The sequence below is a fragment of the Jaculus jaculus genome, chromosome 6, assembly GCF_020740685.1.
Source record: "Jaculus jaculus isolate mJacJac1 chromosome 6, mJacJac1.mat.Y.cur, whole genome shotgun sequence".
Classification (NCBI taxonomy): Eukaryota; Metazoa; Chordata; class Mammalia; order Rodentia; family Dipodidae; genus Jaculus; species Jaculus jaculus.
In genome coordinates this window covers 75387527-75411379 of record NC_059107.1, presented here as the reverse complement: position 1 = coordinate 75411379, position 23853 = coordinate 75387527, and the positions used below count along the sequence as shown (strand labels likewise).

Below are 23853 nucleotides of genomic sequence, written 5' to 3'. Positions count from 1 at the left end.
TCATGTCTGATTCTAAGCTTTCTAGTAGCTAACTTGAAATTAAACTAATTCAATACTTTATTAGATGAATAAATGAAGATATTCTAATTATTTTGGAGAAACATAAAGTCTTAATAATACAGTAACATTTATTCCTGAGAATACAGGGTAATGTAATGAGAAATTATTCTCAGCCGTTCAGTCAAAATGACTATGGCTGCACAGGTGCCATCTGAGTATGGGTGAGCCTACATGGGTACCAGGTACATTCTAAGGAGGGAATGTATGCATCTTTAAAGACAGTCTGCAGAAAATTCCTCCTCCCAGCTGAATAGGTAACTTTGGCTGGGGGCTGCATTAAAAACGTAGGATATAGTTGCTTGTCCAGAAATGGTCTGGAGTAGGATTAAGAACCATATATGAAAACTGAAAAGAACAAACAAACAAACTATAGTTCATGCAGGTTCCCAAAGTCCAAGTAATAAGTTCTTCTGAGGTATTTGTGGTAAAAGATATTCTAACTCTTCATTTTCCAAAATTATTATAACATCATTATCATCATGATATGTGTTACTTTCCTCATGGCTGTGAAAAAATACCTGAAGAAAGCAGACTGTAGAAGGAAGGACTTATTATGGCTCATACTATAGGAAGGAAGGAATGAGGTAGGAGCCTCAGCATCTGGTCTGACTGCACCTGTAACTAGGAAGTAGAGAGATGCACAATAGTGCTCAGCCCACATTCTTCTTTCCATTCAGTCTAGGCATGGTGCCTGTCACATTCAGGATGGGGGACGTCTGCCTTCTCAGTCACACTTCTTTAGAAATGCTAGGTGATTCAAAATATATTCAAGACAACAATGAAAATTCAATATTACCTGGTTGAAATACAGTTTCATACAATTAATGGCCAACCATTACCTTATTCATCATTCTCATTCTTGTTTTCTCTCTTGGATTTTCCAGTAGCCTGGAATACGTATCACTTTGTTTTATATACACGACATTTTATACAAACACAAACAAATAGGATAATGGAGGCTTATCTTAAAACAAGTTTTTGCTCATGGCAATCCTGTTAGCTTTTCTAGTTCTGATTTAGAGTTATTCTTCACTTATTCTTTTGTGCCTCATTAATGGAAAGTTTTTTATGATACAGCATACATTTTGCCCACTAGCCCCTAAAATAAACTATTTCAACTCAACTGGTTTTATTGTTTAACATAGTTCTTAATTAGTTCTAAAAATTCTGAATCCAGGAAATGACATTCTATTGAAAATTCAAGTGCATGTGCTTCTTGGAGTGAACTGTAACAACATATTCCGATACCATAAATCTCCCTTCTGAAACCTCCCCACATTAATTGAAGTAAAAATTTCTGGTTTAGGATTTTTCTTGTCTGAATATATTAGTGAAAGCTGGACTTGCCTTTTTGTTTTGAGTAAAATCATTTTTTCTTTTTCTGTTTGAATTAAATGCAAAGCCTCAGAAACTGTGTCTAGCCTATTGAGAAAGATGATTCTGGGAGATTGTATAGCGTTTGCCACAAAGAAAATAGGTGATAGTGAAAGGTGCAGATAGAACCTCAAATGAGCTAGAACTCAAATATTTACAACTATCATCTGTGCTTGTGTAATCTGTGGGCCCATATGTCATTTACTTAAAGGAAAGGAAGTCAGTTCCCACAATATTCTAGCTTTATTGTACTTCAAACTAAAAGATACCATTTATAACGTCTTAAGTTGTGATCACATGACATGTTATTTATTTTGTTTTTACTAATTCAAATTTTCTAAGACACAAGTTACATGCTATATACTGGGTATAGTACAGTATACCTGTACTGGTTTTGTGGTTACAACCAAGAAAAGGCTGTAGCCTCATCCTCATAAATTTCTTCTTCTAGTAAACACCATACACATTTATTTAATTCTTTAAATATTTTGGAAAGTATAAACCATTTAAAAAGGTTATTCTCTTCTCTTCAAAGTGTTTTCCTATAACCATGAGTCAACTCTGTGTAACTGTGGATAACGTTTTGGAACTGGACCAAAACTAAGACTGGTTAAAGTAGCGAAGGAGACTCTTATCCATAGTTCTGTTTCTCCTTGATATGTGGGTGTGCCTGTGCTACAAAGCAATTGATTTGTGGGATTTCACCAGTTTCGTCTTTGTTACCATGGTTATCCAACTGAATCTTCCACTTTTGTCTTTTTGGTTGTTGTTGCTAGTAATAGTATATTCAGTTTTCCCGTGTATTTGACGAGATAAAAGGAGACTGTGTGAAGCTGACACATTAAATGGTGGGAGATAGTTCTTGAAAGTACACTTCTGGGGATTTTTGATCACTTAGATTACAGTTGCTTCCACATGCACATTAAGGAGGAAAACATGAAAATTCTGTTGTAATCTTGAAAATATGGCATGATGCATGGACTCCAGGTATATCAGCCTGAACCTCTGCTACCCAGGTTTTCACACAACTAAGAAAAATCCTTCAGATGCAATGTGGACTTTTTGGCTGTCCTCAGAGTACCCAGTGTAAAATATCTTCTCATCTTTATTTTGGAGATATACTATTTTCTCTTTCATGATCAAGGGATAGCTGCAATTAATTCTTATGTCAATTTTTCTCATGGAAATAAATTGTTGAGGAACCACCTGTATTTTATTTCTTCTTCAGACATTTATAGACTTTTTCTGTTTTTATCAAAGGTAAGGTCTCACTCTAGCCCAGGCTGACTTGGAACTCACTCTATAGTCCCAGGCTGGCTTCAAACTCACAATGACCCTCCTACATCTATCTGCCTCCAAAGTGCCAGGATGAAAAGTATATGCTATCACACCCAGCTACTTTAGACATTATACACTCCTTCCACATATATGAAAGCTTGACCAATTCTTACACAAAGTAGATCTTGAAAACACACCAGTACAGTTAGAATGACAGAAAGCTACATGAAAATCAAAATTGTAGAACTACTCATGGTTTTTTTGTTTTGTTTTCCTAAACTTTCTTTGTATCCTTGGGATAACTAAACACAGGTAGAAAATGTAATAGTATTTATGTAAAACCCTTAGGTAGAGTAAGCAGAATCTGCAATGGGGAGAACCCTTGTTTTGTTTTGTTTTTTCTTTTTTTTCTTTCTTTCTTTTTTTTTTTTTTTTTTTTAATCAAGGTAGGGTCTGGCCCAGGCTGACCTGCAATTCACTATGTAGTCTCAGGGTGGCCTCAAACTCACAGCGAGCCTCTTACCTCTGCCTCCTGAGTACTGGGATTAAAGGCGTGCACCACCACCCCTGGCTGGTAAACTTAGTTTTACAGTGGTGTGTCATATGTCTCTGAGTAAGGGGGTTTTTAAAAGACCTACCTCCAGTGCTGGGTATGATATTACATACCAAGTCCTTGGGAGGATGAGGCAGGAAGGTTTATTTCCAGTCCTAAGTTGGTTATATAGGATGATTCTGTCTCAAATGGAAAGCAAAACAATCTTATCTCAAAGTTTGTTAGGGATGCGACTATGAAATATTTCTGGAAGGAAAGCATTTCTCCATGCAATCTATCACTTACCTACCTGAAATCTTCCTATTTTACTTTTCCAGATTTTTTGCTTTTATGTAGTAATAACTTTTTCCATCAAAAAATTAAATTATATGTCCAGTAATAGTTTTCAAAAGACTAAGTACTAGAAAAATAATACTACAGACTTCTTAAGATGGAGTCTCCATCTCAACAAACACAAATTTAAGCAAGACGGTGACCTAGTCCTCCTTTATGACATAGATTTATTTTTATCTATTTATTCTATACATCTAGATACATATTCCACATGGGTCCAGATTTTTTTCAAGGGATTCTTGTTGTCTCTTTCAAAATATTTACCACTATTGAAATTTATTTGCCATATAAGAAAATCAAAATTGTTTTTGTTCCAGGGAACATATTTTTAGAACATAGTTATTGATATCTTATCAGTTTCTTGGTTTTCCTGGGCACATGTACCACATATGATTATAGCTGAGGATATTTGAGCTGTGGAATGACTTTGCAAGTTTCTCTGGTGATCTTTGGACCAGTCTTTTCTCTTTTAGAGCACAATTGTCAAATGTTTGTTCTATGTTTGTTTTCTCCTTAAAGAGTAGGTGGCTCACTGTCATCTTTTGTCTTTGTGGTTTTCTGAGGCCCATCTTTCTAAGTTTTCTAAAAGAATGGTTCCTTGCCTCTTTAGTTGGTGGAAATGTTAAGATAGTTTGTCAAGATAATGATTTCTTATTATTGTCTTTCTTAAACACTTTCACCAAAAAGCTGGTTAAGCTTCTAAGCCACGGTTCCAATTTTATTTTTGGCAATGGGAAGAAAGAAAAAGATTGTTGGGTCTAAAAGGAAGAATCAAATGTTGATCTTCAATGTTCAAAAGTCACCGAAGAGCAAACAAAGGGGTCTCCGTCAGTTCTCCTGACACCGTGTTGCAATGACAGCATGGTTCTGTGTGTCTGTGTGGTTTTGTTCTGTTTTGTTTTTGACTTCCCAGGAAGAGGTTTAAACATGAAGGCAAACCTTTTAGGAGTTAGCATGGCTACATAGAAGCAAGCTGCCTCTTTTACTTTTCTTTTCTCTGCTTCCATTTAGGCCTATCACATGATTTAAGAAAAAAATTAATCACAGGAACTCTAACTATAGTGTGAAAAAAAAAAAAACACCCTGATCAATTTTGTTTTCGCAGCACGATATTATCAAAGATTTAAGAAACAAATTTGCCAGCCTCGGCGAGAACTCTCTGGTAACAGCATAAATGTCTGTGTTGGTTGCTTTTGATTTAAAGGTTTCTTTCTTTTTCATTTGTTTGAGCCCATTTCTTCCCTGCCCCCTCCTTTTAGTTCACTTTATTTCTCATATTCTGTAACTAGCAAGCCTTCATTTTTTAAACCTCTTCCATCTTTCAATGTCTATTTTTCGTACTTTGGATGGAAAGTTTATGGCGGCAAAGCTGTCATTCTGGCTACTGCTGCAGCTCCTACTGCTCTCGGGTCATATATGTTTTGGCCGTTGTGTTTATGGACATGATACTAAGTTGAGCGTTTCATGTCCCATTGATTAAGCTTCTCTACCACGCCATTTGATGGACGCGCTGTCACAGGGCTCTATGCAACTTCCATTCTGCAACTTATACTGCTTAGTTCCGTCTCAATTCTACAGTGAACTGGATTGCTCAAGTGAATGACCATACCAGCCTTGAACTTGCTGTGCCTTTATATTTTTCTTTTGATTTCCTTCTTTATGTTTGCAGTGGTAGCTTAAGTGGAAAAGAACAACACACGCCAGCCATTGCTCTAGCGACACCATGCAGAGAACACAAAATATAAAGGCACATGGCTTCTCTTATTCTTTGGGGGTGACTGGGAAGATCTGTATCATAAGTCTAAGACTCAGTTGAAGCCAACCTTTTTAAACCATATCAGCTTTCAATTTTGTTTAAATGCCAAGACGTCTCAGTTTAATGTTTTTTATTTTGTTTTCTTTTTCCCGTGATTCAGTGATAACTTGCAACTCGAGCCATTTGCTGAGCAGTATCAAGTTATGGCCATGACCTAGGAGATTACCAAAAAAATGTGACCAACTTGTGCACAATTGTATCAATCAGAATGTGCAAGTTTCAATAATGAAGTGCAAAACTAATGCAGGCTTTGGGCTAATCAATTAAATTGAGAAAAAGCCATCCTGATAAACCAGTACCAAAAAAATTTGGGAAAAATATAAAGGGGAAACAAAAAAATCTAAAAAAAAAAAAAACAGTTGAATATGTTACTGTTTGATAACATTGTTGGTGTTGAAATGGTCCATAATGTTGTCATAGAGCCCATACATGAAGAGATGACTAAAAGTTTGGTCTATAGAAAACTGATGTGGTTACTGATAGCTACAATATGAATGGTTGGGATTTGTGTTCAGGAGAAAGAAATGGAAAAACAAAAGCTTCTGTACCAGCAAGCCAGACTGCATGACCGTGGAGCTGCAGAGATGGTCCTCCAGACAATCAGTGCCAGCAAAGGTGAGGCTCATTCCTATTCCCTCTGGAGGGTTGCTTTCAGCCCTCTTCACTTGCTAAGTGCTTCCTCACTCTATTCACAAACTCTTTAAGTCCCTGTATATTTGTTCATTACTGTGTCAGGCAACAAATTACTGACACCAGTCTTTCACAGAACAGATCTCTATGGGTGTTAAGTTTTAGAAACTATTATGAGTGAAGTTTAGTAGAGTGATCACATGAATCAGAGGTTAGCAAGCTTTGTGTGTAAAGCTGGTGTATTAGTTACTTGTATGTCACTGTGAACAAAATCCCCCAAAGAACAATTTAAGGAAGGTTAGATTTGTTTAGCTCACAGGCTTTGGGATAGTAGCTCAGAGTTGTTAGTTCTGTTGATGTTTGGCTTGTGGTAATGTAGAACATCATGACATGGAAGCTACTCAGCTCATGACAGACAGCAGAGAGAGCAGAAACTATAAGGGGCCAGGACAAGTTATCATCCCCAAGGACATGCCTCTAGTGGTATACTTCCTCTAATCACCCAACTCCACCCTGCTTCCACAGATCTACTATCTTGCAATGGTTCATCCAATTTTGAATCCACAAGTGGATTAACTCATTCCTGAATATAGAGCCGTCTTGTTCTAATCACTTTGTAAAAACTCATCAGCAGACAACCAAGCCACCAATCTGATATGGACCTGCAGAATATGTTACATATTTAGGAGAAAACTGCCAGGGAATAATTCTTTGCAACTTCTTGAATCATGTGGTTTCTTACAACTCTTCAGATGTGCTCTAGTACCAGGAAAACACTCAGAGACAAGTGACAATGTGGATATGTTCCAATAAAACTTTATTTTCACAAAAGGTAGCAAGGTATAGTCCTGAGTCTATAGTTTTTTTTTAATTTATTTAAATGTTAAATATTTTCAGTGAGTCTTGTTGAAGTTAAGTGCAATTATCCATCTCACTTGCTAATCATTGAAGTTTTATTTTCCTGCATGAATAATATCTTTGTGAAAATATCTTTAATATCACTTAGAATGAAAAATGTAGAGATACCTATATGGATAATAATAATTTTAGAAGTATACCTTTTGAAGTAAAATAATACCACAGTTGATACATTAAGAAATTCTACTGTTTATATTTTAGGTGAAACAGGACCTATGGTGGCTGCTACTCTGAAACTAGGAATTGCTATTTTAAATGGGGGGAACTCTACAGTACAGCAGGTAATAACTTTATGCAAACCTCATAATGCAATTTTCTGTTTGTTTAATTTATTAGTTTATATTCTTTCTTCAAAGTGTTTAAATCCATGACATTTTACTTCAAGTATGCATGTTCTATGACCTCCTATTTCTCCTGTTCCTTCTCCTCTTCCACATCTAAGTTCCACATATAGGAGAAAATATGCAGGCGGGAGGAATGGCTTAGCAGTTAAGTCATTTGCCTGCAAAGCCAAAGGACCCAGGTTCATTTCTCCAGGACCTATATTAACCAGATTCACAAGGGGATGCACATGTCTGGAGTTTGTTTGCAGTGGCTAAAGAACCTGGTACACTCATTCTCATTCACTCCCCCCCCTTCTTTCTATATCAAATAAATAAATAAGAGAGAGAAAAAATAAGAGAAAATATGCAATCCTTATCTTTTATCTAGACAAAATTTCTTTACTAGAATGATCTGCAGTTCCACCCTTTTTCCACAAATCTCTTAACTTTAGTTTTCTTCAATGAGCACAAGTCCATAATATATTCATATATGCATATGTAAATATAGCACATTTTAATTATTCATTCATCTGTTGGTGGACATCTAGATTGGTTCCATTTCTTAGTTATTATAAATAATGCAGGAATAAACATGGATATGGTAGTATTTTTTGAAATTTTGATTAAATTTCTTTGTGTATACACCCAACAGTGGTTGAAACTGAGTCATATGTTAGTTCTAGCTTTAATGTTTTTTGAGGAACTTTCATACTGTTTTCTATAGTGGCTGCATTAATTTGCATTACCAACAACAGTATCCTAGCATTCTTTTTTCCCTTCATCATCACCAACAATTTTTTTAAGTATAGCCTTTCTGACTATGATGAAATAGAATCCAAATATAGTTTTAATTTGCATTTGCTTTTGCTAAGGATGATGAGCATTTTGCCATATATTTATTGGTTATTTGTACTTTGTCTTTTGAGAACTGTCTGTTCTCATTTGCCTGTTTATTGATTGGATTGTTGAGGGAGTTAATATTTTGGAGTCTTTATGTATTCTAGATCCCAATTCCTGGCCAGATGTATAGCCGACAAAGATTTTCTCCTATTCTGTGCTTTCCAAACAGATAAACATGTGGGAAAGGAATGATTGTATTTTTTCTTCATCTTGTATGTCTGTGCCTTGCCATACATACTACCCAAGAAAGAACAGGGAAGGAGGAAAGTGATTATGTGATAATCTTACAAGTCCACACATGAAATGATGTCAAAATACCTGGAAAAACTAATCTACTGCAGCTTTAACATGACCAATAATTCTTCCCTTGAGGCATAAACCACTTACTGATTACTGAATTATTAATGAGTCTTAGGGGAACCACATGATTTTTTAGAGGTAGAGGTTATGTAAAATCAACCTCTCCAAAATATTTATGAGAAGATTTTTTTTTTCACTTTATGTTTTACTTTAATAGGACACATGGGCAAGGGGAGAGGAGTGAGAAAGATGATACAGGATCTTTAGAGATCACTTTGTATGCACAGTAGCTATCTGCACAGTTCTTATCTTTTTCTCTAGAACTTCAAATAATGTACTCTACAACTTCCCTTTGACCTGAAAACCACATTCTTTTTCTTAAAAGAGCAATGACTCATATGGTTTATTTTTTCCTTTGAAAGTTATTACCTCCCATGGCTGTTTCTGTATGCCTTTGTTGTATATGTGTACATATATAACATTTCCTTGTGTGCATTTTACTGTATAGATGTGTATATATGCATGTACTGGGGATGTCTATTATATTTAGTTTATATTGTGTTTGACTTGGATTTCTGAAAGATATTAGTACCAGAATGCCTGCATAGATGAACTGTGTTTAAAATAGCAATGGTAATAATATTTATTGTCCTGTTTTAAAGTATTGGCTAAAGCACTTTCTTCTTAAGTCTTGGAGTAAACTTTCACCATCTTCTATTTACAGAATTCCTCAATTTGCCAATGGGAATTGTCTGATCAAAACATCATATGTTGAAAATACATTTACTACACTTTTCCTATGGGACACAATAGCTTAGCAACACAATACACTGTGGACTCTACTCAGCATTGTGAGAGTATCACACTGCATATGGCCAGCCCATGGAAAAATAAGAATGAAAAGCTTAAAATATGCTTTCAACATAATACATATTTCTGTAACCTCATCATAAAGTTGAAAAACTCCAGAATGGACCCATCACATATTAGAGGCCATCTGCACTTTTCCTTTTTTTTTTTTTTTTTTTTTTTAGTTTTCCAAGGTAGGGTCTCACTCTAGCTCAGGCTGACCTGGCCTTTATTTCACTATGTAGTCTCAGGGTGGCCTCAGACTCACAGTAATCCTCCTACCTCTAACTCTAGGGTACTGGGATTAAAGGCCTGTGCCACCATGCCCAGCTCATCTGCACATTTTCTTTAAAACTTCCCAACACCTTGTTTCCCCATTAGAAATAGTCATTTCATGAGGCTGTGCAATAAACAGCTAAAGAGACAGAACCACGTAGTCTGAGTGTGTTCTACATTTATGTTTAAACAAAATACTGATTTTAGATTTTCAACATCACTCTCAGAGAAGAGGAATGATGGAAGAGTCCACTGATTCCTGCTATACTTTAGACTGACAGTCTAAGGTAGTGAAAACAGAATCTGGCTACACATTAGAATACAGTCACCTCAACTCTCAGATCATAAAAGTACTTAAGGAACCCACTTTTGTCTGGAAAGTTATGGATAGTATGGACCCTTCAGGCTTTTGTGTCCTAGGTATATGAATTTCTAAACACACAGAATCAGGAAAGACTTACCAGTACATTTCCTTGGATACATGTTCTTGGAAATAGAAAAATCTCCCTTACTTGCCTATTGCCACACCTGAAAATGTGCATCTTGTTTGATGTGGTTACTACTAGCAAATGATAAGGATAGATATAGTAATATTTGTGTGCTCTGAGCTTAAAAATAATAAACCTTTGTCTGAGAATAGAAAGCACATTTTGATTATTTGTTTATCAAACATCAAGGAGTGTGTTCAGTGGCTATGTCACTTCTGTTTCTATAGAAGATGCTTGACTACCTGAGGGAGAAGAAGGACGTGGGATTCTTCCAGAGTCTGGCAGGCCTGATGCAGTCCTGCAGGTGAGAGTGTGCTCTCTGTCCTTGTGGTGCTATCTCATGACAGCTATAGTTCAATTTATTTGTTTGACAGGGTGACAATAATGTGACAAATAATCATTAATGAGAAAAGAATTTCAACTAGGTCCGAAGATCGCGCCTTGCTACCTATTTTTCTTTCAAGGTGTTGCTAAGGCCCTGATCACCACCGTAGTGTGACAGAAGCTTGCAGGGTTACACACAGGGACCTTTGAGAATCAAGCTGTCCTCTTCATACCTTATATGACTTTTTAAAGAGAAGAAAAGAGGAAAATAGAGAAAACTCAACTGTATTATTTTGGATCTTTGTTATTGAGGCAGACTGCCCTTGAACTCACTGTGCAGCTGAGGATGACTTTAAACTATTGATCCTGATCCTGACCTTATACCTGTTGTATGCCATGCTGATGATTGAACCCAGAGATCTATGCATGCTAGGCAGGCACTCTCCCAGTTAAGCTACATCCCCACACCCTTTTCAGTGAGCTTTTATGGGAGCTATTTTTACTGGAGCTTTTAGGAACTTTAACCACCTGATTTGAGATCATCATTTCTTTTTTAATACTATAACTTATGTGGTATTTTATTTTTTCTTTTTATTTATTTATGAGATAAAAATAGTAAGAGAGAGGAAATGATAATAATTCCACTAGGGTCTCTTGCAACTCTATACAATTTCCAGACACTTGTGCAACTTTGTGTTTGGCTTTATGTGGGGACTGTGGAATCAACCTGAGCCAGTAGGCTTTGTAAGAAAGTGCCATTAACCTCTGAGTAGTCTCCCCAGCCCATCATGTTCTACTTTAAAATCATTCAGAAAGCATTTGACTAAAAAGCTCAAATTTAATGTAACATGTCATATCACTGTAGAAACATGATTGCTATATTCCTGCACATTTGCCTAAGCAGTGATTTTTTTTTTTGCCAAACCAAAACTTTGAGTTTGATTTTCACATGGGCCTTTTTTCAGTGTAGGTCCTGGGAAGGGGATTGTGTGCTACTTGGAAACCAGTTGGAATACTTTGGATTAGGGCAAACTTTCAGCAAATGTTAACATACCATTCACATTTCAAGACATGCAGTAGTTAGAAGCATATGCTGTCCTGAACAATGATAATGTTTTATTCATCCTATAAATATTTTCCTTCTTTTCACTGAAGTGTCCTTGATCTGAATGCATTTGAGCGACAAAACAAAGCTGAAGGACTTGGAATGGTGACTGAGGAAGGATCAGGTATGAATCATTTATATGGAAAGGTCCCACTGTTGCTGTCCCCTTCATCCATGAAACATGTCCATTATCAGTCACATTTTCAAGCAGGGTGACAGAAGACATGGTTATTGGACTCATGGCACTGTACATATAGTACAACTCATCATACCCCAAACTGATATATTGGCTCAGTCACTGAGTCCTTTTTTCCCCCTACTGTATTGTCAGCACCCTTTATCCTAGTTGAATATTGGTCTGTTAACATATAAAGATTTATAGAATTAGCTGTAAAATCATAAAGTGTATGGGAGACCCAAAGATGAGAAAGTTTTCCTTTCTTTGGCCATTTTACCAAACTGTAGGCTCATTATTTTCCCTCCTGAGGATATAGACCTGTCCCTGTCCTTAAATCTTGCTTTCCCCATCTCCTCTCTTTAGCATACTTATCCTTTGCTTTATATAGCTAGTGTCTCTATAAGCCAAGACCATTTATTGAAAGGAAATCAGAGAAGTTTTCGTGTTTGAATAATTGTGATAATTTTATTTATACATATAATAAAATAATGGCACATGCTATCTCAGAAGTCTCACTTTAAACAGAAAGTCTGTCAAACTAGCTACTTAAAACAGGAATCAGCAATTCTACCCCATTCCTTTAAAATATGTATTAAGAAAACTTATCTTCATTATTTTTGAGATATTATTGCTTTTTATTCTTTATATAGATTTAAAATTATTTTATTTCTAGTGGTGCCACATGTGCTTATCAGTTTTGTTTGCTTGACCTCACCTGGACTTGATATCTTACATTTATTTTGAGATTTGGGATCCTTTGTCAGACTAATCTTATTTCAAAAATAAATTTAATCCTATCTGCCATCTATTGTAGTTTTTGCCAGCCTTTCTGAACAATTTTCAATTAAACTAATCTTTTTATGTCAGTGTAGTTTTGCTCACCAACAAGTTAAACAGCTCATATCCCTTACTGTCTTCTCAAGGTTGTTAATGATACACCTCTGACCTTGCTAGTCCTATATGGCCCTATATTATTCCTATATCCAGTTATCAAATACAAGGCATATGGTTACTTAGTGCAGATAGCTACCTTCAAGAAGAACTTCCATCAGCATTACAAATTTACTTAGATTATTTGCCCCAGACTCAGTACATTACCTGTCTGGATCTACCATCTCAGAGCACCAGGAATTTTTCTGCTATAAAATGCCTAAAAGTTGTCCTGGAGAGATGGCTTAGCAGTTAAAGCACATGCCAGTGAAGCCTAAGGACCCAGGTTTGATTGTCTAGGTCCCATGTAAGCCAGATGCCACATAGTGGCACATGCATCTGGAGTTCATTTGCAGTGTCTAGAAGCCATGGTGCGTCCGTCCATTCTCTCTCTTTCCCTCCCTCTGACTGTAACAAATAAATTAGAATAAAATCTTTTAAAAAATGCCTAAAAGCCAGGCATGGTGGCTGACACCTTTAATCCCAGCACTCGGGAGGCAGAGGTAGGAGAATTACCATGAGTTCGAGGCCACCCGAGACTACATAGAGAATTCTAGGACAGCCTGAGCTTGAGTGAGACCTTACGTAGAAAAATAAAAAATAAAAAATAAATTGCCTAAAGGTAAATGAATTGCCTGTACAAAGACTTACTTGCCAGCTTAGAATTAGAAGTCAATTTAATTTCTTCTGTAGTTATCCTATGATGCTTCTATCTGAACATAATCTAATGTCATTGCTCCATCTTATACTCTGTTCTCACAAAGGAATAGGGCCACTCAAGCAGCCCTCTTGTTTTGTTTACCAGATATGGGTTAGTTTACCACATGTAAAATCCAAATCACAAATAACCATGACTGTGACTACTTTGATCTACCATTGATTTATAGCTCTCATTTTGATGTTAGTTTAGTCTATGTATCCTTTTACATCATGCATGCACACACAAATATAACTAGACAGATTGATAAATACATTTTATACTTTATTTCCTTGCTAGAACCAAAGTTTCAGCTTCTTTTTCCTATTTCCTTTTCTTTCCACTACTGTAATGTACCACTTTTTCTTCCTCAGTCCTCACTCATAAGCATGGTAATTATTGAAACTTGACTGCCTTTTCTTATCTTTCTTATCTGTGGTTAGCTTTGTGTACCAACTCAGTAGTGACAGTTGTGCATTTTTCCCTTTAATAGTCTGTTTGACAAGTAGATTTTTTAATGTTTGTCATTATGTATCCTATTGTTTTTAAATTTTATCTACTTTGATCTCTTATTTTCTTTTTTCTGTGAAGATATGTAGTTATTATTATATAAGATATGAATGGGCCACAGGATTTAAATAAGTTTTGTCTTGTTTCTTTCTTCTAAAAACAATCCTCATGAGTCAGTGTTTGCAATTATTGTGTGAATGAAGGAATCATAGATTGTGTGCTGTAGTCCTTCTATGTGCGTCTTCCTTGAAAATATTGTGGCTTTATGACTGCACTGAGTGCATGAAAATTGGTGATATATCCAAGGTAAACTGTGACTCTCTGAATGTGCTCTGCCAGTTGCCTTCTAAGTACTGGGAAATCTACATGGTTATTCTCTAGTCCTTTGAAAGTAACACACATTAAAAATTCTTCCACAAATAAGTCTGAAGACTAAATTCCAAAAGCTAGTAGAAGTCATAGAAAGTTTTCTTCATCAAACTAGCAGCAAAGATGGCATTAGCATTTCATTGTAGCCTCTGAATGATATTATAGGCAATAATAGCAAAGTGGAGATGGGACTTTTTCTTTTTTGGTGTGGCAAAGTTTTATTGGATAAAAAGAAAGAAAAGAAAAAAAGAATGCCTAGTATATCAGATCTGCACCCCAGATTCTCAGAGTGCCGTCCTGAACTGTTCGGAGTGTCAGCTTTTATTGGAAATAACCACATGATGTTAGAAAGAAAAAAAAAAAAAAAAGGATGGGTGTTAAACCCTAAATCACAATTTACATGTGTCAGTTACAGCCATAAAAGTAAAACAAAAGGAACTTATAAACATATCTGTTGGTCAGTTATAGGAAGCACTGCCTGGGGGGTGTGAGGTAGACCTGTGACCAGGAGTCCTGCTTATCTTAAGGAGTTTGGCTGAACAATGCAGGCCCCAGGAAATGCTACTCATCCCAGTAGAGCCTCTTATTTACCTGCCATTGGCAGAGCATCCTATAAAGAAATGACTTCTATATTTCTCTAGGCTAGGTATAAAGAAATGTAGAGAGGAGATGGGATCTTTGAACAGAAACTCATATGCTAACAAGGCTTTCAAGATTAAAGTGTGCTTTCTGAATCTAGAGGTCTGTTGGGAGAAGATAGCAGGCAGCTCAGTAACTCTGATAAATACTATGCTAGAGCCAACATTGCTTTAACACTGTTTATGTGACTCTCAAGACATATGTTTAAAAACTCTAAACTCATTGTTTTGTTTATGATTCTATAAAAGTGAAGAAAATTTCATACCTATTTGGAAAAGGAAAATTAGTTTTTTGGAAAAGATTGAAAACTCTAAACCTGCTGATGCCACTATTCCCAAGGTTCAATTTCACAGGTGTAGCACTGGGGGAATAATCAGCCAGGTCACAGACTTCTTAACCTTGACCACTCTTCCTGTTGGGCTGAACATCTTCCTGGTGAGGATAAATATAACTGTAAATCACATAGTTGTAGAAAATATATAAATTTAAGTGTCTAAATCTTTTAAATTTTGTTTTTATTCTTATTTATTTATTTGAGAGTGAGAAAGAGAATGGGCATGCCAGGGCATCCTGCAAATGAACTCCAGATGCATGCACCTCCCTGTGCATCTGGATTATGTGGGTTCTGGGGTATCCAATCTGGGTCCTTTGGCTTTGCAGGCAAGTGCCTTAACTGCTAAGCCATCTCTCCAGGCCAAGTATCTGAACTTTTTGATGCACACAGCCTCTGATGGGGATAACTGTGAGCTAGATTTTATAGGAAAGGGATGAAGGGTTGAGGAGTGATGTGGCTCGTTAAAAATCACACAGTTAAATGGAAGGGCCATGGAGGAAATGCCCCTCTGCTGAATGTGGGTCCCAAGCAGCAAGTCACTTCCTCTCCATCCTGTAATATTCTTCAAGGAAGGATGTAATACCCAGCCTTGTAACTGATATCCTTTGCCCTTTCTTGTATCCTTACATGACACTGTTCTATTGCCAAATGTTATACTTCTTGTTGATATCTTAAAATCACTTTTGAAATTTTTATGTATACAAATGCTATTCTTAATGTAGTAATGAGATGTCATTAGGGAGTATGAGTTTCTTTCAGGCTTGTATATAAAGACTAACGACTTCCACTACATTTGTCTTTCATGATTATTACCATGCAAGCTTGTCCTGTGTCTCTGTTACTACTTACTGAATTTCTCACATTTTGACAAAAGTCTGGACAAGTGGAAGCTTGTAAGATCAAAAAACAACAACAATACAGATGACATCTGGCATGAAGTAAGAGTTTATGATACATTAGGAAGCCAGAGAACTTACATGCAAGGGACTAACCTAGTGTAATTGAAATTATCTTATCATTAAATCAGACTAGATGGTGGAAAGATAGCTTATGGGAAGTCATGTATGACCTTATCTTCCCTCCATGGATTTTACATGTTTCTTCCTGATGTCGCAGAGAGCCCTTAAAGAAGAAATACTTAAGTAATATTGTGTGTAGTGACAAATAAACTCACATTGTCAGAAACATGCCTGTGGAACACTGCCCTGACCTTAAAATGCAGGATTTTCCATTTCTCAGTAATGCTAGTGTAATAAAGACAGTGATTATCATTATTTCATGACAGTAAGTGATCCCTGTGGTGGGTATAGTGATAGATGGCAGGGTCACTTACAGGGTAGACTTTTCATCATTAAAATTAGAGGAAAGCAACTGATCCTCAGGGAGGATATCATTTGATTTGGTGTTTCAGGACTCACTGGCAGCAAGATGTAAAGGCAGAGAAGTCAGCTAGCATGCTGATGAATGGAAAGAATGATGGATGGTAGGAACTGTAGAGAAAGAAGTAATTGCTGAGAGGTGTAAGATCTGGAGTAAGAGAAGCAAAATTGAGATCCCATCAGAAATCTGTACCTAGTTTAATTCATTTAAGTAATAGAATGCATACTAATTATGTTATGACAACATCTAGTTCATTTCACATAGTGGTCATTGTTTGTTGAATTTGGATCTAAAATAAGAATTCGTTGTATATATGGTATATGGTTAACATTGTAGTCAGCTCCATAATGTTGAGATGAATATCCAACCAGACACAGTTTATGTGAGGAGTGGGTTTATTTCAAGCTTACAGATCCAGAGGAAGTTCCATAAATGGCAGAAGAAGCTGGCCTGCTTTTACAGATCTAAGCAGAGAGAAACAACTAATCAGCCAGCACACACCAAAAAGCAAAAGTAAAACCACCAGAGCTCAGATTGCTCTCTATATACCTGTGGGCTGAAATCAGGTCCAACCCCAAACACACCTTTGTGCTGGACCCCAAGATTCACCCCAATGATATCTCCTCCAGCCAATTGGCTAGAGACTCAAGTTACAAGCTTGATAAAATACCTGAATTTATGGAGGACATACATGTGCATTCATACCACAACAGTAACTAAATTTTAATAAAATCATTCTATAGAATTTATATATTGTTGTCAATCTTCTGTTTAAAATTTTAGATTATTTGACCTATGGCTTTATAGCTGTGAAACTTTACATTTATTCCTCGTGCTTTGCATATTTCAAAGCGATTTCATGAATCTGGGCCAAGTTGTTTCTCCAAACATTAAGTCAGTGAGGCGTTTGTGTTAATGTCCATAGCAAAATGATAAAACCAGTATGAAAGTTCTCCCTAATGTTGCTTATCTACAAAATTCCTTGGTTTCTAAAATTGATGAAAATAAGCATGATTTCATTGTGACATGGTATATATTATATGTGAGGATTATTATGTAAATATGTGTTAGTTGATGATAATAAGTTTACAAAATTTAGTGACTGACATATTGGATTTGGGAAGCTCATAATACCAAGGTCACTCATTCCGGTCTGCCTCCTCTGTCAGACTGAAAAGATCTTCAGGTCTAAGAGACCTGGCTTAGAGAAGATACCTTTAGTATTTATTTACATTCATGGGAACCATGTCCTTTACCACTGAATAAGCTACATGATGATTGTTGAATCAAAAATTGAGATTATATCTACTTAATTCACAGGATTATTGTAAGTCTACAGTGAAATGATGATACATTTAGGGCATTCACACCTTGCAGTCCCTAAATGTTAACTGTGAGTCCATTGTGAACTAATTAATTGAATTGTATTATAGTTGAAGAGGTTTTGATTAAGTCATTTAAACCATGATATTAAAGAGACACAAATACAATAAAAGTTCAAATTTGATTATTCAAAAGTATTTAAAATAGTTCTTAAAGTATTATTTTGCTTGGACATTGTAAAAAATAGATATCTAACTTCCAAGAAAATAACAATCACAATTAATTTTTCCATTGCCAGTGTGGTGCTTTTGAGATACAGATAGCCAGACACTATAGGGACTCTTTCATGTAGAAACTGTTGAATTTCATGCTACTGTTTTAGGAATTTTGACCTGATAGCATCTACAACAAGGGGGACATTAGTTTCTAGAGTCTGTCTTTTACATTTATCTTTTTTGTACTTATTAAGCAGCATATATGTATAATTTTTATTGATTTATTAATATATATTGGTAATTATTTGCCATGCATTAACATTAAACACTAGCAATTAAACCAAGCTTTAGCTGAGAACAGGCTGAGAACTTCCTGTGTGCCCATAAACATTCTAATCACTACACACACACGAACACATGCGATGTTTCATTGCACTTAAGAAATTTCTACTTGTTTGTGATCTGGATAAAACAATTATAAGAAGAACAGTGTGTTACTAGTCTTACTAGGTAAATAAAATGAGCATTTAGTGTTTCATAGTACTATTGCCAAGTGAAAATTCATAATTTTGAGAATGTTTTGGTCCTTAAAATGAGTTGACTTTCATAAGATTATATAAATACAATTAAATATATACGAGTAACTGTTTCTATCAGCCCAGCATGTTGTTTCCTTCTTCATTTAGTACTCTTGACACTGTACTTTAATAACCATAACCTTTTCAGTTTATAAACTTACCATAGAATATGAAGCCTCAGTGACAGGGTCCCTTGTGTCCTTATCTTATAGATGAAAATACTAAGGCACAAAGAAAAAAACTCATATGCTATAGTATTTAAACAATCCTCCCTTTATGATATTAAATGTCCTATAACCCATATAAAATGAAAACAGTGGAATAGCATTCATGACATTTATACTGTCCTTCATGTTATGATTTCAAATATTTTAAGGCTGTAAGAGCACTTTTAACTCCATGTAACTCTATTTTGTTAGTCATTATAATCTTAGTTTCCACCTGAAAATGGGATTTCCTTTGCATAAATCAGAAAAGAGATTTGTTGGTCTTGTACCTGCGGCAGACATAAAGCCATGCTCCATCTCTGTTACTGGACCATATATGTGCAGCATGGGCCATTGCAGCATGGGCCATTGCAGCATTTTAATCTGGTAGCAGTGTGTACTATAGGCAAAATGCATCCCATTTTATACTTGGAATCACCTGATATAAAACAGAGACTTAACCCATCCTTCCTTCCCTTCCTTCTCTTTCCATTTATCTGCTGTTTATAGTGTGTTGGTAAGGAAGTAACATCTCATATCCATGTTTCAGCTTTATATCAAGAAAATACTGCTCATCATGCCATCAACAAATAAGCCTTTTGTTAGAAATCACTTTGCACTGTACAGAGAACTACTAGGTACACAACTACGCTATTGCTACACATTTATTTCAGTGTTAGCTTTTCTGAATACTTTCTAGAAGACTTAACTATTTCACATTGACTAAATGAACATTGAATAAAACATATGGATATGGTGGATTCCATTTTCTGAAATAAAATCCATTGTAGTTGGGCTCACAGAATCAATGCATCTATAAATCAGCTCATAATGTCTTGATTTCAATATCATTTTAAGAGTCTTCTTATTTAGATGGCTCATGAAAATGATAGCAAATGCCATTAATGAAGAGTTTAGTTTGTTTTTTCAGCCTAAACTATTATTTCTTCCTTTCTTTCTGATCTTGCCATGAACTTCAACATTGAGGAATGGACTTATCAGCCATGTGTGGGGGTTCAAAGCAACATGTCTCTGATGCTTGAATTTCCTACAGCATCTGCTTTGCATACGTGGTGATTTTCGGCTTGCTCACCAAATATAATATCTCAAGGGACTAACAGGGAAATGAGTACATTGATTTTGTATTCTTTTGTTAATGTTTACATTAGTTATCAAAATGATTTTGCTTCCTAACCCTACCATAATATGAAGCCTCTCACTTTGAAAGTCACAGACTGCGGACTGGTAAGTCCATCAGCTCTTTTTTCTCCATGATCCTTCCTCATTGTAGCAAACACATGGTCATTGCATTATTTTCTTTGTTACACCAATGTATTTCCAGTCCATAAAAGGTTGTTATTTTTTAAATCCATAAGTACATCCATTTTCTGGTCAAACAACATTTTTTTTTTGTCATTTTGCTTACTAAATAAATATAGATTCCCAAGCACACACTAATACCTTTGAAATATTTTTTCAGTGGCACTTTTTAAAATTAGCTTTCATGTGTGTGGTGCTGTTTTGTGTTTGTTTTTTCCTTGTGTTTTTGTGTTTCAAAGTAAATTGTGATCACGATGTAATGAACTAGAATATAAGTAGATGACCTGAGCCTTTGCCTGAGCGCTCATCCTGATTTGTAGTTTACCATGATGCATGGTAGTGACCAAGCGATGTGCACCTCCATACCTTTTTCTGGATTACCCAAATCTTTCTTGAGGTTTTGATATTTAGAATGAAGTCTGCCTGCCAGTTCTCCCTCCTCTGAAAGCACCTCTCCTACAAGCATGTCTTTATTTGAGACACCTGAAGTCTTGACATTCTTTTTAGTTGACAAGTTGGGGGGGGGGGTAATTAAAGCATGTTAACAAATATTTCCATTTTCTGTGAAAACCCTTTATTCTTTAATAAAAGAAACTTTTGGTGGTTTTTGCATTGAGTCATGTAGTCATACCCTGGGAAGGGAGCAAGTCATATATTTATAAGAGATGTGGAGATCCTCAGTAGTCACAAAACAAGAAGAAAAATAAGACAGGGAATAAAAGAAGGTTTCAACCTTAAGGTTTTTTGTAAAATGTTGCCAAACCCTTGCTGCTTCTTTTAACAGAGAAAAATCTGAGTTTTAAGGTTCACATGTTCTTTTCTGACAAAGAAAAAGTACATCTATCTGCCAAGTGCATGATCCTAGGAGCTTCAGATAGAAGAGTGGCTTGAAATTGAGAATGTTTTGGGTGCAGAACAATGCTATCTGGAAATGCAAGTGCTGTCTATGGGGGCAAGAAGGAGGAGGGCATCTGCTGATGGGTCCTATTCATCCCTTTGCCCTTCCCACAGGAGAGAAAGTCCTGCAGGATGATGAATTCACGTGTGATCTCTTCCGGTTCCTGCAGCTGCTTTGTGAGGGACACAGCTCAGGTGTGTGCACCCTAGCTCTGGCTGCTGGCAGCGAAGAAGGACAGTCAGCCGTTACTTAGCATTATTCTACAATCACTGGGTGCTGGGCCACTTTTTACAGAATGAATTGCTGTTTTGAAAGGCTTTGCATAACCTTTTCATTTGATTATTATCCCTTTTTTGGCAAAGGGTGAGGGAATTTTGGGAGAGGCTTTTGCTATGTAGCCTTGCCTGGCCTGGAACTTGGCATGTAGACCATGCTGGCCTTAAAGCTACAACAATCCTCCTTCCTCTGATTCCCAAGTACTGTGATTACAAGTGTGTACCACCAGGTCTGGCTAAACTTTACTGTTAATGATTATTATGTTAGAGAAAAGAAGTGATATGAAAGATTAAAAGTAGTAATAAAGTTAGATATCTTTAGAGTAATATAGTCATCTATTTCTTTTGTAGTGGTTTTCTTTACCTTGAGTGTACACTTCATTATGCATTTCCATTCATGTTGTATATATACAGCTCCATACCAGCTTGTACATCCAAGAAGGCAAGAATTGTATCAAAATTGCACATTGTTTCTCTAGCACTCTATGCAGTTCTATGGAAAGGTGATTACTGAATAAGTAATTCCACTGTACATTCTCAAGGCTGGAAACCTCTCAGTCACATTCCCATTCCCAGAAGTTTAGAATGTGGAATAAGTAAGTAGGTGTTAGCAACATCAATAACCAGAACTGAACTTTGATATTCTTTGAAGCAACTATAGATATATTTGAAAGATGATCACTCACTTTTGTTTCATGCACTGCTGGTGATTGAATCTAGGGCCTTATGTATCCTAGGTGGACTCTCTTATAATTGGTCACCCTCCTTTTCTTAGAGGATATAAGTGATTGCCATATTCAGACACCAGAAAAACTAATATGCTTAGCCACCATGATTTTGCTATAGATAACATCATGCACTTTGGGAATATTTGTATAGCTTGACTTATTTTGCAATTTTTATCACACATTTTATAAAATATTGGTCTTATGTAGATTTTCAAAATTACCTGAGAACTCAGACTGGCAACAATACAACTGTGAACATCATCATCTCCACCGTGGACTACCTCCTTAGAGTTCAGGTAATACAACTTTGCATGCCATCAATAAGCTTAGTCCGGGATTGCCTGCCAGGTTTAAGTATGCTGGAGTTGGTGGCTAGACATGATTTTGTGGAATGATTTGTCTTGATAAAATCTTTCCATCATTGTTAGAGCAAACTATAGCTGTCTCTACCTTGATCCTGTTTCTTACACTGCTCACTGTTAATTTGCTATACACCTGCTTTTATTGTATATTAGATTCATTTCCAGTTTGAAAAGCACTTTTTAGCTCTGTTCCTGCTTCTGTGGTTGAAACATAAATTGGAGAAAAGTATTTGAATTATTCCCTGGAATAGGAAATAGAGCCATTCCAAATATTACCCTGTTTGACAGCCTAAGTTTAATTTTCTAGTTGTCTTAATATTTGCACTGATTTTAATGTTCATATTAACACTCTTTTGCTTAAAAATACCTATGATACCAATTTGGATTTGAAGGTGTAGGGTTCTTTGATAATGAAAGCTCTATTCAACTTTTTTTTCATTTTTATTAATTTGAGAGAGAGAGAGAGTCAAATAGATAAAGAATGGTCACTCTAGCCACTGCAAATGAATTTCATATTCATGTGAAACCTATGCATCTTGCTTGTATGTGTCCTGGGGAATTGAACCTGGGCATTTTGGCTTCATAGGCAAGTGCCTTGACATCTAAGTAGTCTCTCCAGCCCTCTATACAACGTTTACTTGTCAGATGGAATAATGAAAATGTCAGATGGCATAATGAAAAACCATCTAGAAATTAACTTTCAACTTTTTCTACATGCTTGTTTATTTTCTAGTATCAGAGGCTGAACCTGATCTTGAATTCACTTTTTATCCCAGGAAGGCATTGTAATCATTGTGTCTCATCCTCCCAAATAGGTCATAGGGCTGCCTGCATCGCCAGGTCCAACCCATCTTTCTTTGGGAATGTAAAAGTATTTTGGTCTTTCTTTTCTTTTGTGCCTTACTCCTTTTTTCTTAAGCTTAATGGGGAAGGAGTCCATTTTCAAGCAAATATATCAGGGAATACTGATGAAAGTATAATTGTGTTCTTAAAACATGTATAATAAAATTCAAATGTAGCTTATAAACTCAACTAAATAGTATATTCAGTCAGTGAGAATCTCATCAAAATAAAGTCAGTATTGAAAAGTCCTTGCCTATTGAAGTTTGAGGGCATCTACCAAATCTTGGAACACCAGGGCATTACTCCTGGCTTCACTGAAGAAAAAGGAGTACAGATATCTGTAGACTCAGAACACTATTCCACTATGAGTCTGCTTCTATGCTCCCATTGTAAACATCTGACTCTGCTCAGTGGATGATGTATCAGTGTTAATGTGTACATATCAGTGTTCACTAATTCTTACACTAAGGAGGATACATACTGATAGCCATCAGAGCTAGGTGTAATTTTTAAAAATAATTTTATTCATTTATTTGCAAGA

General features: G+C 36.1%; 1 protein-coding gene across 5 annotated transcripts in view; it reads left to right on the top strand.

Moving 5' to 3' along the window:
- The window catches only part of Ryr2 (ryanodine receptor 2), a 737098-nt gene that overhangs the window by 658560 nt on the left and 54685 nt on the right, over positions 1–23853 (top strand). For 3 of the 5 annotated variants that reach the window (XM_045151997.1, XM_045151994.1, XM_045151993.1), the window contains 7 exons: positions 5930–6029; positions 7164–7243; positions 10326–10402; positions 11578–11651; positions 20099–20131; positions 21218–21298; positions 22315–22403. In XM_045151997.1, the coding sequence (XP_045007932.1) occupies positions 5930–6029; positions 7164–7243; positions 10326–10402; positions 11578–11651; positions 20099–20131; positions 21218–21298; positions 22315–22403 (534 nt within the window). The remainder of the gene's footprint in view (positions 1–5929; positions 6030–7163; positions 7244–10325; positions 10403–11577; positions 11652–20098; positions 20132–21217; positions 21299–22314; positions 22404–23853) is intronic. The other 2 variants (XM_045151996.1, XM_045151995.1) reach the window with 1 other exon arrangement.